The sequence below is a fragment of the Ursus maritimus genome, unplaced genomic scaffold (genome assembly GCF_017311325.1).
Source record: "Ursus maritimus isolate PB19 unplaced genomic scaffold, ASM1731132v1 scaffold_2, whole genome shotgun sequence".
In the NCBI taxonomy this organism is placed as follows: domain Eukaryota; kingdom Metazoa; phylum Chordata; class Mammalia; order Carnivora; family Ursidae; genus Ursus; species Ursus maritimus.
The window spans coordinates 74,294,329-74,309,532 of NW_024424452.1; the positions used below are offsets into that span (position 1 = coordinate 74,294,329).

Here is a 15,204-nt window from a genome sequence, read left to right on the forward strand (position 1 = left end):
GGAATGCGCAGTCTCACAAAGCAACCGGTAACCCCACAGCCAGGGTGCCCAGTTCTCCAATAACATCCTCCGCCTTCGCTCGGCTTGAACGACCTTCTCCCCTGGACACAGCCTCAACCTTGACATCCCCCCAAACTGTATCAACTCAAAAGTCACATACTCCAGCATCCCCCTCTTTAATCACAGTCGCCTATTCTCATAGATCTAATGCTCAAGTATCTCATTGCAACTCTTGTCAATCGCACCTCATTGAACCTCCAGGCCATTAACTAGCTCCTTTATTTCTTCTTTATTTCCATTCTGTTCTGTACTATTGGCAAACCTATCTTGTCTCCATCACGGGATTTTAAACCTTGCCTTCTGAGACAACTCATTCCTTTTGAGAAAAGTGGTCCTGCTCCTTATCATGAGCCCATCTGCTTTTGTTTGCCCACTTATTTGTTCACTCACTAAAAAAATGTTTGTAGAGTATCTATGGCATATCAGGAATATGCTACATTCTAGAAACACAGCAATGAATAAGGTTATTTGCTCCTACCCTTAAGGAACTTAGAATCGAGCAGAAAAGACAGATATTAAGCAATTACACAATAATTAGTTAATTAGAATTAAAGGAAGGAAGAAAAATATGGGCTGTGAGAGCATTAAAGGGGTGACTTACTCTAAGGAGTCAATGGCCATGAAGGGATATTTGAATAGAGAACCTGAAACCCGAGTAAGAGTCAATCAGGCAGAGAATGGGAGGTTCTTGAGGGGGAAGGTGGGTAACCCCAGGTGAAGGAAACCGATGTGTTCAAAGGCACCAAAGTGGGCAGACACAGCTCTCCACGTGGATGGACTGCGATGCCTGAAGGGACATGGTGTGAAATGAGGATGGGAGACAGGCAAGACTAGATGTTGTGTGACTTGTGGGCTGTGTCATAGTCCCTCCCAACAGCAGACTGAGAGCCTGGAGACTAAGGAGTTTATGGGGATTTTATCATGTAATCCAGGGATTGTGATAAGGATCTATTCTGAGGCTGCTGGTGAGAATGGAACACAGCTGGTTAAGGGTTATTACAAGAATTATTAATAGGAAGGATTTGGCGCCTTTGGGAGAGTAAGGAGAAGAACAAAATCCCCTTGATTATAGCCAAAACTCTGTTGTGGTGTTGGTCGAAACATCTTATGAATATACCAAAACTACTGGACTGTACACTTAAAAAGGGTGAATTTTATGGAATATGACTTTTATCAAAATAAAATAGAAATTTTAAGAAAGAACCCACATGCAGAACTAAATATAAAATGTTTATTATCAAACTTTGTACTGTCATGTCAAATACAAAATAGGTATGGCATAAGCTTAAATAAATACATATTTTAAAAACTATAAAATATTTTAAATCATAATTTAAAATACTTTATTAAACCCAAATGCAGACCACATTTACATTTCACACAGCTATTTCCATTCAGTATATATAAATATTTATATTTACAACATTTGAGCAATTTCAGAGAAAATAATAATAATCCATTCCTTTGGTAGCCTGCTCACAATAGTTATTTCTCCCTCCCTTATTTCCCAGAGTTCTTTTGCCCTGTCAAAATCTCTGACCTTCTGACCCTTAGCATTCCTTCCAGTTTACTTTTGGCCTTGCCTTGGCCAACATGCAGCCAGAACTTGTCCAAAACTTTGATTTTTCAACATATGTTAAATTAGTGAAAGTGTGGGAGAGTTTTGATTCTCTTGCCAGATGGAGTGAGAAGCTCTGGCGATGGACAGGCCAAGAGTTTCTCATTGCCAACATTCAACAGATAACTGGAGATTCCTTAGGAATTTTAACCTCCCTTATAAATAAATATAAACACTCATTCATACAGACTCCTTTCTTCATGAACACAGAATAACGCAATTAGGGAATAAATATTAAAAGTCTTCACTTTTAAAAATCCACTGGACAAATCCTTTACATGGTGAGCTCTTACCATGAATTTAAAATCTTATGTAATATGCAAGAACTGTACTTTGATGCATTGCATCTGACAAACATCTTCGTAGAAATGCAAAGCACATCCATATTCCTACATGTTTTTTTCAACAAAGATATTCATAAAAGTGTACCTTCATTTGTTTGCATTTACACTTTTTTCAAATCAGAATGCTTGGCCTCATGGAAGTTTCTCATCATGGAAAACCACAAATGTCTGAAAACAGAGCTGACGGTGTGCAAGTGACGGCCATTCAGGTTCTGCTCTCATGATACTACTCATGTTTTCATTTATTTTTTTAAGTAGGCTCCACGTCCAGCATGGAACCCGATGCGGAGCTTGAACTCATGACCCTGAGACCAAGACCTGAGCTGAGATCGAGAGTCAGATACTTAACAGACTGAGCCACTCAGGTGCCCCACTACTCATGTTTTTAAAAGCAACTGTAGTAAAACGGTCACGACTTTACGCTGGTTAACATTATACATCACTGGGGGACAGCATTTGCCCTTTTTTGAAATAAATTTACTACAGATATAATATTAGAATCTGTTAATAACCCATAGATAGGTAACTTTCACCCTGACATAGTCTTAACGTGTGCATATTTTCATGTCCCTGCAACACTTATACTGAATTAAGAATTAGGGAAGATTGTACTTTAGTCAATGCAAATAAAAGAACACAATCTCTAAGAACACTTTATAAAGCACTGAATCCCATAGGGATAAAAGTGATTAAGACTGTGCTTAGTAATCCTCGCACAGAGTATTAAGTAGGATTTCCCCATGCACGCACCTGCGGGCATTAAAAAATCATCATTTTTCGCACGTTGGTGATAGAATATCTTTGGCCAAGTTGTTTTCCTTAAACTCCTGAGAATTATTCACCCCCTGACAGCAACCATGTAATCAGTAGTTGAGACACAGTGAGGGGCAAAAGAAAGAAACAATACCACAAAATACTGTGTTTCTCCACTGAGGTCTCACAGTGAGAGGGGAGAGAGTTAGAACAGGAATTCTGACATTCCAGAGCCAGAGTCTCTTCACTTTTGTCTGGAAGAGAATATGCTTTTCCTCCATCAGCCAGCACTTTCCAGATGCTGAGAACGGGAAAGAGAAACCTGAGTCTTCCTGGTGGCAGGCTGGCCTCCCCCACTAGAGTGTGGACCGTTGAAGTCTTCATGGGTGCCATGTTCCCAGCTGTAAAGGTGGCGGATGTGGGAGGTGAGAAGCACCAGAGACCAAAGGAGCCCTTTCTGTCTCTGCCATTGTTGCTCTGTTTCCCTGGAGGTACCTGTGTTCCTGCAAACAAGGAATGCATGCCGTCAGGACACTTAATATTCTGCATTAATAGAAACAACAAAAGTCACTTTCTGGAACAGACCACTGTGTTCACGGTCCCTGGAGAGTCCAAACATGAACAGCAAAATCCTATAATAGTTAAGGCAGTGAAACTATTCTCTATGATACTGTAATGGTGGATACATGTCCTTATATACTTGTCAAAACCCATAGAATATAGGACACCAAGAGGGAACCCTAATGTAAACTGTGGACTTCAGTTAATAATAATATACCTCTACTGGCCCATCAGTTGTAACAAAATGCCACACTAACACGAGTTGTTAATAACAGAAGACATAGGAGGGTCAGGGGGTATGTTGGAACTCTAGTTTCTGCTCACTTTTTTTGTCAACCTAAAAACTGCCTAAAAAAAAAATAAAGTCTATTAATTTACAAAATCTATTCGGGTGGGGGGGGCGGGACTTGACACTTCCAAATTCTCGCAAAGCAGAGCAGAATGGCTAAAAACAAGATTCTAGAACCACACTGCCTGGGTTTGAATTCTGGCTACAGCGCTCACTAGTTTTGAGATTTTAGGCACGTTATGTGACTTGTCTGTGCCCCATTTTCTTCATCCATATGATAAGAAATCTAGCAATCGTCCCTGTCTCATACAATTCCTAGCTTAGAACTGTTCCCAGAAGATAGTAAGAGCCACATTAGGGTTAACGATCATCATTATTATTATTAACTTTCAAAAGTGCAAGGACTCTACAAAGGCCAAATCTTGTTCTTTTCCTCTCCTTCTACAAAGAAATAAAACACCTTTCCATAAAACACCATGAAGGTGGTGATTCTCCCCCAGGAAACTGGCAGGTTTGGAGGGCTCAAGGAGCAACAGAACATGAAGAGAGGATATGTTCTTTCAAAATCATATGTGATTTCAAGTCTTACCTGATTCTTTTGGACTTAAAATGACTACAAAGGCATGTGGAAGGATCCGTCTGATTGAAGGCTTTGGCAGCTGCTGTGGAATACACGAGAACACGAAATTAAGTCCTGTTTTCCAACGTGAACAGAGAAAAATGTGTAGAACATTCAATGGCATGCTTTGGACAAGAATGCAACTTACCTGGCAGGAACAAATTTCTTTGCTGCAAGAAAAAGAAAACCATTAATTTGCACTGAAAGACTTTCAAGGACATATCACATTCAGAAACAATATGGTTCTATTCACCAGGGACTGCAAGCTCCACACCTCAGGGCCCCTGTGATAATCAGAGCGCAAACACAGCTTGGTGGCAATGGAGGTAATGTGCAAAGCACACAGTCATCCTAAGGGCCAGGCAGCTTCCTAATGCTAATGACAGCGGCAGGCTCAGCTTGCCGAGTTCATCTGCCCGTTTTCCATGAGACATTGCAAATCTAGATTTTATGTGAGATTCCCCATTTTATAAATGTCAGAACTTAATTCAAAAAAAATTAAATATTCCGAGAGCCAAACAAACCGTGAGTGTGTCTAGATGTTTGCGGAGTCCCCAGGAGATACTCCCACGTTTAAGGCTGTATTCCAAATAAATGTTTTGGAAACTTTGTAGCCATTTCCTGGGAGCACAATCTTATAGCCTCACTGCACAACTTCCAGGGGAGCCACAGAATTCCCTGTGGACGGCATCCCTTGGAGCTGTCCACCGTTAACTAACACTGATATTTCCTAAAACTCTTCCCACTTGGAGTTGTACTATAAACTCTAAGACCACGGCTCAATTATACTGTTTATTAGTGTTTATCTAGTAACTCGAATCTAATTACCGTTTACATGTGCAAGACAGAACATGACTCATCAATGAGAAAAATAAATACGTGTTTCAAAAACATTTTTGGAGTATGCTTCCAAGCTCCCTTACCTCTCTTCCGCAGGCGTTTCAGGAGCCAGAGGAGAAACGAGGCTAATGTCAAGAGAGAGGTCCCAGCAGCAGTGAGTCCGATTGCCAGGGGAGCGTTGGACTCAGTGGGAGCTAGGGAAACAGGGATGAACTGTCACAGAAGGAACTGAATCTCAAGTCTTTCTGTTCTGTCCATTTGCCCTTTCCTTTGCACACCGATGAGCTGTCTACTTCGATACATACGAAGGAGACATGGTAGGTACTAAAGGCCTCTGAGATGGGCCCAAACCACCTGTGGCAGCTTGTCTCCCGCCACTGCCAGGAGACCTCTAACCTGCCAAGCTCTTCACGGAACCCACTGCACTTCGGTCAACACTGCACGCGTGCTCTCTTCCTTACTTGTCTTCCTTTTCCCTACTTGGATCTCTAGCCCCCCTTTTTCCATTTAGAATGCTACCTGTTCCATCCACATGTCACCTCTTCTGTTTTCTGCCTACTGCCATAAAATTAAATATTCACCAGCTTCTCAACCTTGGGAACTTTCTGGTTTGAGCATAATGAATGGTTCGGTACTTTCCCCTCCTCTGTCTAGTCCCCCAGACAGCCAGCCCCAATCAGTGCTTCACCTTCACAGGTGGGCGGCATCCCAGACCAGTGTCCTGTCGCATCACACGTCAGAGTTGCCGACCCATTGAGTGTCCATCCTTCAGGACATACAAACGCACACACAGCGCCAAACACAGGCTCCCCGCTGCAGCTCATGTTCAGCTTTCCAGAAACTGCCAGACTCGAACACTGTACCACTGCAAATGACAGGCACATGGGTAGAGGTTAACAAAAGTCTCCTGGAAAATGCCTAAAACTGGCTGAAAAGTCATCCATAGATGTAACTTGTGAACACTACCTAGTTTTCAGCATATAGGAAATTAGGGTCGAGCCCCATGGGACAATCTAGCTTCAGACACATACAAAGTATTTGACCTAACTCCTTAAAGTCTAAATTCAGTCCTACCTTGGCAGGAGGGGACATCCTGTGTCCACTGTCCCTGAGATGTGCACTCGAGCTGAGCTGACCCATGTAATTCAAAGCCTTCCTCACAGCTGAAGGCACAGGACGACCTGTAGGTGAATTCTCCAGTAGAGGAATGGGCGCACCTGACCGAGCCGTGCTGGAGCGGCCGGACAGCATCACATTTCACAGCTGGAAGATACGAGTGAATGCATTAGAAGTCTGTGTCAGAAAGCAACAGTTTTCTCATGTAATCAAGTCGCTAGCTCTTCAACAGTTTTTATCTTAAAATAGAACAAAAACTACCTTCACATGCGGGCTCCTCGCTGTCCCATTCGCCTGTGGGGCCACACTGGAGTTTTTTGGATCCCTTCAACACAAATCCCTTCTCACAGAAGAACTCACAGCTGGACCCACTTTGGAAGCTTCCAGAAACACTAGGAAGACAACTCATGTAGCCTCTCTCCGGGCTGGACAAAGCTTTGCACTGAAAAGCTGAGACACCAAAATGATGGTCAGAAAATATTACAGTGGAACTGGAGAGTCCTTAGCATTTGATGAATGCACCCATTCATTTTGGACAAAGCAATGCTCAGAGATCTCAAGACTCTTCATTACTCCATGGGAAGAGGACTGTGTTTTCTTTGAATGCCAATCCCTTCATTGAGAGTGAAGGACAGCCTTTAATAGAACCAGTGGTTCCTGAGCTCTGTTCTGTCATTTGAAAGAAAGTACAGTCAAGACAAAGATTTTATGTAGTCAGAGAGCAAATTATGGGTCCTGGATGCTGACAGATGATGCCAAAACACAAAAGGAAAGTAAGAAGGCAGTGCATAAAATGTGTCTGCTTTACAGTTTGGTTTTGGTCTTGTGGCTTCTTACCACTGGAAATCGTTCTGTGCTATATTTGGCGACAAAAATACCAGTACGTGATAATGAAAACTGCTTGTTTTCAACATCACTGCTCTTGCTTTAAAGTGAGTTAGATTTTAGTCCTTATGTATGTATGAAGGGTGTCTTCATATATGACACTACACTTGGTACATTCTCATCACTGCTAGTTACGAGCAGTTTCAGAAGAAAAGTATTACAAGAGTTTTAAAATCAAGTCATGTTCTCATAATCCTACTTTTAAGTGTTCTCGTGTGATTTTCCCTTAGATGAAGGCTTCAGCCTACTTCGTGCCGGTGCCTGCAAAGCCATATTAGCACAGCACAGTGAAGAAACCAGGAAAGCATCCACTCTTAGTACATACAATCCTTTCTCTGGATAAGTACTGGTTCTTTTATATGAACCTCAAAAACATAAGATGCATGTTGCCCACCAAATCTGATTAGTCTAGTCCAAGTAGGCATCTGGTTTCATTTTAACTGCCCTAGTTTGAAGATTGCTGCCCTTTAAGAAAGGGGGTGTGTAAAGGAGAAGCTCTCGGGCTTACCTTCACAAACTGGGACTTGCTGACTCCATGTCCCTTGTGTGGTGCAGTCAAGTTGTGCTGGCCCCTGCACCAGGAAGCCTTCCTCGCAGGTAAAATTGCAGGAGGTCCCGAAGGTGAACTCGCCAGCAGGGGCGTGGCTACAGCTCACAGATCCATTCTGAGGATGGCCGATGGCCTCACACGTCACAGCTGTAACATAGGCACCCATGTACATTAGCAGGTCTGGCCTGACCACTTCAAGTACAGGTTGAGAAAAAGAATGTTTACAGTAAATCTTGACATGGAGCAACCCTACCTTTACACGTTGGCTCCTTGTTGTCCCAGTCACCAGATGAGGTACACTGGAGGCGCTTGGGTCCCATTAGTTCAAACCCTACTTCACACTCAAAGGCACAAGTTGTGTTCCATGGGAAGTTTCCAGAGCTTTCGAGACAGTCCATGGTGCCATTGGCAGGCTTTGTCAAAGCATTGCACTCAACCACTGGGGATTTGAAAGAGCACCATGAATTTTACGGAAGAATGATATGTTCACTTCCTAGTGAGTTGAAATTTGTAACAGGGCAAGGAGGCAACATTCAAACGGTGATCCCAACGTTCTAAGTTAATTCTTGGGGACATGCACTCACCCTATAAAGCTTTTATGCTTTTAATTAATATTTTCATCTTCTCTGATTGATTTATACTTTGACTATGCTGAGTCGTCTCTGTTCTATGTTATCATACCTCTCATCGTGTCTCTGATCTACTTTACATAAGGCAAAAACAAAGAAAAAACCAGATTCTCGATCAGGATTTATGACGAGTCGTGATAACAAAAATACTGACATACACAGGACATTCATTTATGTCAGCCCAGCAGGACCTGGAGGCAAAAAGTTTTCATCTCCAGCCTGGAAAGATAAGCCCGGGAGAGAAAAAGAGCTGTCAGGGCAGCTCGACTCCCATGATCTTCAATTCATCTGCTGCATCGAGAGAGGCCAAGCGGGAGACGTCGGGAAGATTCCCTGAGTGTGCCGCCAGCGCTGGGGGCACTCTCTTACAAGTCACCGGAGCCTCAGAACCGCCCATCTCAAACACAGTGGTTTTTCTACAAACCTCTCTCAAACCAAGCAGGCAGCCTACTGGCCACACATATTGGCTGGGAGAAGAAGTCTTATTAAAAACAACAAAAGAACTTGCCCTAGAGTTTTGAAAATGTTATAAGTTGGATAAAAAAAACCCAAGGTCACGAAGGATGAGTTAGAGAGTGTTGTGTGCATTCGGAGACAGACGTACCGTTGCAGGCTGGAAGAGGAGTGCTCCAGTCCCCCGAGGAAGTACACTGCGTAGCCTCTGTGCTGCTTGGGAGGTAACCCTGTTCACAGCTCACAGAGCAGGAAGAATTGTAGCTGAAGTGCCCCAGCGGGTGGGTGCAAACCAGGCTTCCATGCCCAGGGTCTTCCTGCGCTTGACAGGTCACAACTGAAAGGAGAAACCACATCAGATCGCTCTGTGTCACCCAGCACAAAGGGAGAGCGCCCTGGAAACTGTGACTATTGTTACTGAATGCTTCCTCTGTGCCGGGCACTACGCATTCATTCACATAGGCCTAACCCCTGGGGTTGATGCTATTATTGCCCTCATTTTACAGGGAGAAAGCTGGCACTCAGGGAGCTTAACTACCTGGTCTGGTGCCGTAAGTCATAGTGGTAAATTGGGGATTTGAAGCCAGGGTGTGATGGCCTCGGCTCTTAAGCCCCACTAGATGCTACATGCCCCAGGGAAGCGGGGACATGCACACCTGACATCCAAGCCAGCTGGGACACGGGACGGTACTACCAATCCAAGGGAAGGGACAGGTGAGACGAGGACCTACCTTGCTCACACTTGAGTCCACTGAAGCCGGGGTAGCACTCACACGTGTAGTTGTTGACGGTCTCCACACACTCACCGTGGCCGCTGCAGGATGTAGGGGTACAAGCAGCTGCGGAAAACACAATGAGGAGGATCGTCATTGTGCTTAGAAGGTGTTCCCTTGGGTTTAGGATCAATGGTGTGCGACAGAGATGTCACCGATTATAGGGACCGCCAGAGATTTTAACGGAAGTGCTCCCCGGGGTTTAAGCTCAGTTATGTTAAACCTTGATGTTGATGTGCGGGTGTCAGGGGTACAGCTCGCACTGGCATCAAAAATAGAAAATTCCCTTTATCACAAACTCTAAAGATAGTTTTCCTTCTACGAATAAATGACTAAAACATGCATGCACTACATATGTATTGACCTACATATATACATGCGTTCTTGCCTACATTCACGCAAAGAAGCGAAAAGATAAAGTTTGCCAAACAGAATGTTTTAAAATCGTATTTCTTAGAACATAACATTACCATAGTAGAGACCAGGTTTTGCATACTGTCAACAATTTGTCAAGATGCCCACAGCCTGAAACCCCTCCCACGGCTGCCTCGAGCCCCATACCTGTGTAACACAAGGCAAGCTTCTTTTTGTCGCATCTCTCATCATTCCACATGCCCGTGTCCTTGTCTCTCTTGATGTAGATCTCCACACAGTCTTCATCGGTTTGCTTATTGTTTGGTTCGCCGGGAGCCCAGTTCTTGGCTTCCTCGGTCAGAAGCTTCTGGGTGCCTATCCAGGTCCACTGCTTATTGACCTTTCTGATTCCGATCCAGTAGTAAGTTGGTGAATAACTGAACACGGAGTTCAGGTATTTAATTTCTTCTTGGTTTTGGATCGCGACCAGATGCGTGTACCTTTGCTGACAGTAAGCACTAGCTTCGTCAAAAGTCATGGTTTCTGTGGAGGCATTGTACGACCAGGCTCCACTCTCTTTAAACAGGAGAAGCGCTAAAGGGGAAAGTGTGAAAGGCATGGGAAGGTTAGTCCTGCTGTAGTTTGACTCTATTAAATGGGCTTTTTATGGCTTTATAGTCCTCAGCCAGTGGCCTTTGGAATGACCTGAATTTTTTTCACCTTTTCCAAAGTATGAAGGGGTATAGATGGAGAAACTACCGTTTATTGTGCGTATCTTTTGTGGTTGAGCTCCCTGCACACACCCACCACAGTCGATCAGTATATCCACTGCAGTAGATAATAATCAGAATAACTAAGCTTATGGAGCCCTTAATACACACCACCAAGCACTGTCTGAGGCCCTTTCCACGACACTGGATCCTCGCAATGCCTCTGGGAAATAGGAGACTTATGATCAACACTTTGCACATTAGGAAGCTGAGACACAAAGAGGGAAATTGCCCCTAACCCGGGGTGGAACACATTGTGCAGAGAGGCCAGAGATGCTGCTAGACATCCTACAATGCTTGGGGACCCCACGAGGAGGAATGATCCTGCCCGAAATGCCATTAGTGTCCAGGACGAGAAACCCTGGTCTGATGAATGACATTGACTTACCAAGAATGAGAGCAGGGAGAAGCTGTGAAGCGATCATGACTTCTAGGGCTCTTTTTATCAAAAGATCCGTCTTGAAATGTCTTTCTGGGGGGAAAAGTGAAAAATTCGTTACAGAAAGAAATGTGAGGTAGCCGGTCACTGAGATCCTTCTACGGTGATGTTTTCAGCAGCACCATAAGATTTTAGGTAAAGGATAACAGTGCCATCATCTTTGTTTCAAGGAAGTCGGCCGGAAAGAATACATACATACAATGTAAGATTTTCATCATTTGGGTGAAAGAGAAAAGCCGGAGTTTAACGAGTCCAGATACAACAAGAACCCACAGAGGTCTTTTATCAAAAGGCTTTCTGCATCTCTATTCGTATTGACAATCCTGTTTCAAGCCCACCCTTGTAAAGATTCTTTGCACTTACTGTTCTGTGAAGTGGTGGCTTTGGTGCCCGTGGGATTCCTGTTTGTGTCGTTGCTGCTTCTGTCTCGTGCCGCTTAGCAGTTCTGATGTGAAGTCAGCCAAGAACAGCAGAGCGCTGCTCCTGCCGGAGCCCCTTTATAGGGAGGCTCGCTTCCTGTGAGTAATAGGAGGATATGTCCAAGCCCAGTAAAGAGGAATTCCCCAGCAGCATCCAAAAAGTTTCCCGGGAATATCCATAACACCAAAAAATTACAGTGATGTCAGAAACTCTAGTCCTCCAAGCTCATTCTCCTTTGTTCATGCCTTTTTATTTTACATGAATCCTATGAATATGGCACGAATGTCTTTAAAATTTTGAAAACTTTGCTTATTAGCAGCATCTCTCCTGTAATTGTGGTAGTAATCAGAATCTCATGAACATAAGCAAACTCAGCCTCAGTTTTATTATCTGTGGACAACCGTTCTTAATTTTTTCACCTGTAGCTGTCAACAGTGGGCCGCCAATCTTTTGTTTTTTCTCTCACCTACCAATTCCACCCATTTTAAGGTACACTGTCTCACAGAAGAATGAGTCACAAGGTGTATGTTAATCCTCAGATTCTATGCATAGTTACAGCCTAATGACTAGAAATAATATCTCACGGGTAAATGTTTTGAAATAATGCCTTGTTTCTTAAAAATAGCGAAAACGGGAAAAAGACTTAGGTGTTCATGTCTGTAAATGTTTATTCGTGATTTGTTCAGTGAAAACAAAATAAAGATGAAAACTATATGTACTCATTTAATTGACTCAGATTTAACAGTTTTAAAATATGAATGTGCAAAGAATAACAAAACTGTACCAAAAATGTTAACAGTGGCTATCTCTGGATGACAAGACTTGGGGTAAGTTTTATATTCTTCATGATTATTTTCAGCATTTTCCAACTTTGGCAATGGCCCTCTATTACTTTTATAGTAAAAATAACACAGTTTAAAGAACCCTGTGTCTAAATGCAAGTGAAGGAGATATATATAATATCACTTATTCTGCTCTTCATAGTGACGTTTCTTTGAGGTGATATCCCCAACTCTGCATCCTGTCTAATTTAAATGATAGATACGGTAAATGGAGATCATTTTAATGTCCACAGGAAAAGTTGTTGACCCCTACAAGCACTTTCCAGAAGATCCTAATTCCAAAGCAAATTCTCTCTGTGACTGTATTTACATTGAGAGAACTTCGGGGAGAGAATCCAATACCAGAAGGAGGTATAAGAGAAGGAAGATGTGGAAGAAATTTGAGAGTAAAGATAATTTATTATCAGAGGTATGATATTCCAAACCTACTCACCCGTAAAGTTATCCTACATTCTCCCAGAATATGCCCCTGAGGTTGGGCCAGCAAATCGGGCACCTGGGGACTGGGGACTGAGGGGCTTTCTTCAGGCTCCAGGGTTGCTGCAAAGGCCATGAACAGACCCAGTCTGCCTCTCATGGAGAGACGTCAAGACAGTGAGGGGCAGGAGGGGGTGACAGCGACTGTCAGGATCTGATGAGGGCACCCACTTGCTGGAGACGGAGTATATGCTGAAGAAATTGGGTGAGAACTGAACAGCTGGGGATGTTGAGTATTAACTCCCCCTCCCCAAATAAACCTATGTTCCCTGAGTAACAGGCTGACTAGAGGTGCCTCAAGGCCCCACTGAATCTCCCGGGCTCTGAAGATGTAGGGTGCTGTCCCTGGAGGGCTGGGTTTCAACTCCAGCTTCATCTGGACTCCTTTGCAGCGTCCACACTGGGGAGGCTAAGGGAAGAGGAAAGAGTGCAAACACGGGCTCACCCCTGGTGGCCACCACTAGAGCTACTTCGTCTGTGAGGCGCCATACTTCCTGCCTTCTTCATCCCTCTTCCTGGAAGTCATTTGTCCTCTTCTCTCCAGTCTTTAATGGGCATCAAGGACTTTACCCACTTCCCCTTCTGTGCCCAGACCCAATCTTACCTTTAGGGTGAAGAGCCATCCCTGAGGGAGTGAGAGACAGCCCAGGAAAAGCATTTGGGGATTGTCGAGACAAAAGTTCCATTTTTATCCAAAGCCATCCTGTACACTACCAATAGCTACGGACAAATAAAAGCTACGGACAGGAGACTATTGGGTTTAATGGGAGGTAGCACCAGCCATAACCCCATGGGGCAAGACCAACTGTCAAGGTGTGAATTTGGCTTTGGTTCCTCACCACTGAAGGGAACTGCAAGGCATGAGCACCAGCCTTCCTGAGGCTCTCGGTTGGTTCCTTTACCTCTGAGCAGTTTTGCTGGGCACTTTCTCTTTTAAAGCCTTGATAGCTGCCCCCCACATTCTGCTCTGCCAACACCTAGTGTACGTCTGCAGAGTCTAAGGTAGGGAGAAGAAATCCCAACACGGATGCAATTCTATTTACAGAATAAAAATGTGATCTTTCTCGCACACCCAAAATTGTGAAATAAAATGAACAATATCATGTTATAAAATGGCACTTCTTGTCTGGCCAGAGCATAAGACTATTTGACAGAAAACCGGTCTGGTTCCCTCGGAATTTATTCCCCGGGAAGGCATGTTCTCTCATTTGGGATTTGTAGCTCCCTTAGGACACCTGGGTCGGGCGGGAGCCCTGGGCTCTCTCTCAGTCTGAGCTCCCACACCCAGGGAGCTTGTTTAATATGCATACCTTCAGGTCCAACCCTCAGAGGCTCTGACTCAGTGGGTCTGGGTAGGCCCAGGAGTCTGCCCTCTCAGTGAACAACTCAGGCGACTCTGAGACAGATGCCCAAACCCCACCACACTTTGAGATACAACAGCCCAGGGCCACCTAAGTTAGGAGAGAATATCAAGAAGACCCTATGACGCGTGCTCAGTTACAGGTACCAGAATTGTAACCAAAATGTGTCCGTAGCTAACCCTGACAACCTCTCTGCCGGAAGGCTAGAGGCCGGCTTGTAACAGTGCTCGGCCCAAACAAGGAATATTTGGGATGAGTGCATGCTCTGAGTTCTTACACATGAAAAGTAAGTGGGTTTTAACCAAAGAAAGAGAACAGCTGCCGAAGAAGTGATGTTAGGTATGGAGATATTCAGTTAATCTCCTGCCTTCCTCCAAAAGGACCCTGTAATCCCACTAACTCCCCATTATGGATTTCCTAAGCGATTCTGAGACTTAAAAATTGGATGTGTTCCCTTGCTTCCTCTCTGGCAGCACCTTATCTTGACGTTTCCGCTTTCTGTTTTGGGATCTAAGAACTAACTAATGGGAATATCTTCAAAATGAGCCAACGGCGGTGAATTCCCAAAGCGGAAGAAACAAGTGTGGGCAGCCTGGTGGATTGACAGAGCTTTTCCTGAGTGTAGCCAGACTGTTTGCCGACACTGGGTAACTGGCTGCAGAAAATGCCCCTGGATTTCAGAAAAGTCCCCTTGCTTGTTTTCCTTGGCCCCAGCGCTGCTTGTTTTGTAACCCAGAGGTTGCCTAAAGGACTATTCTTAGCTTTGCTCTCAGTGCTTCACATCAGAAAAGTTGGGGTCTGGTCACTGTTTGAATATCAAGAGATTGCCATTTCCTACTACTTAGCTCCGTGGCGTGGAGAAAGATTTTTTTGTCTCTTTAAGCCCCAGATTTCCCGTCTGAGAACCAAAGGTGCTTGACTGAAGTCCTTGCTGCCATAATGTATTATAACGTAATTTGTAAATATAAGAAAAGACACCAGTTTAAATCCAACTATTCATTATTTGTCTTCTCTGAGACGTTTTTAGATAATAATCAATAACGATACCTTA

General features: G+C 44.0%; 1 protein-coding gene across 1 annotated transcript; it reads right to left on the minus strand.

Moving 5' to 3' along the window:
• Positions 1–4,238: 4,238 nt before the first annotated feature.
• Positions 4,239–11,104, minus strand: SELE (selectin E). The gene is made up of 12 exons (XM_008695898.2): positions 11,003–11,104; positions 10,052–10,438; positions 9,449–9,556; positions 8,869–9,054; positions 7,889–8,074; positions 7,594–7,782; positions 6,462–6,650; positions 6,159–6,347; positions 5,773–5,949; positions 5,168–5,278; positions 4,393–4,414; positions 4,239–4,287 (listed from the first exon to the last, which is right to left on the minus strand). Exons 1-12 carry the CDS (start codon positions 11,037–11,039, stop codon positions 4,239–4,241), a joined length of 1,830 nt encoding a protein of 609 aa, XP_008694120.1. The 5' UTR covers positions 11,040–11,104.
• Positions 11,105–15,204: the final 4,100 nt, after the last annotated feature.

Bases quoted from the DNA above. Each gene is read 5' to 3' on its own strand.
- SELE (XM_008695898.2), bottom strand. From the start codon at position 11,039: ATGATCGCTTCACAGCTTCTCCCTGCTCTCATTCTTG. The intron at 10,439-11,002 runs GTAAGTCAATGT...TTTCCCCTTTAG, and splicing joins TCTCCCTGCTCTCATTCTTG to CGCTTCTCCTGTTTAAAGAG. The intron at 6,651-7,593 runs GTAAGCCCGAGA...TTGGTGTCTCAG, and splicing joins GCAAGTCCCAGTTTGTGAAG to CTTTTCAGTGCAAAGCTTTG.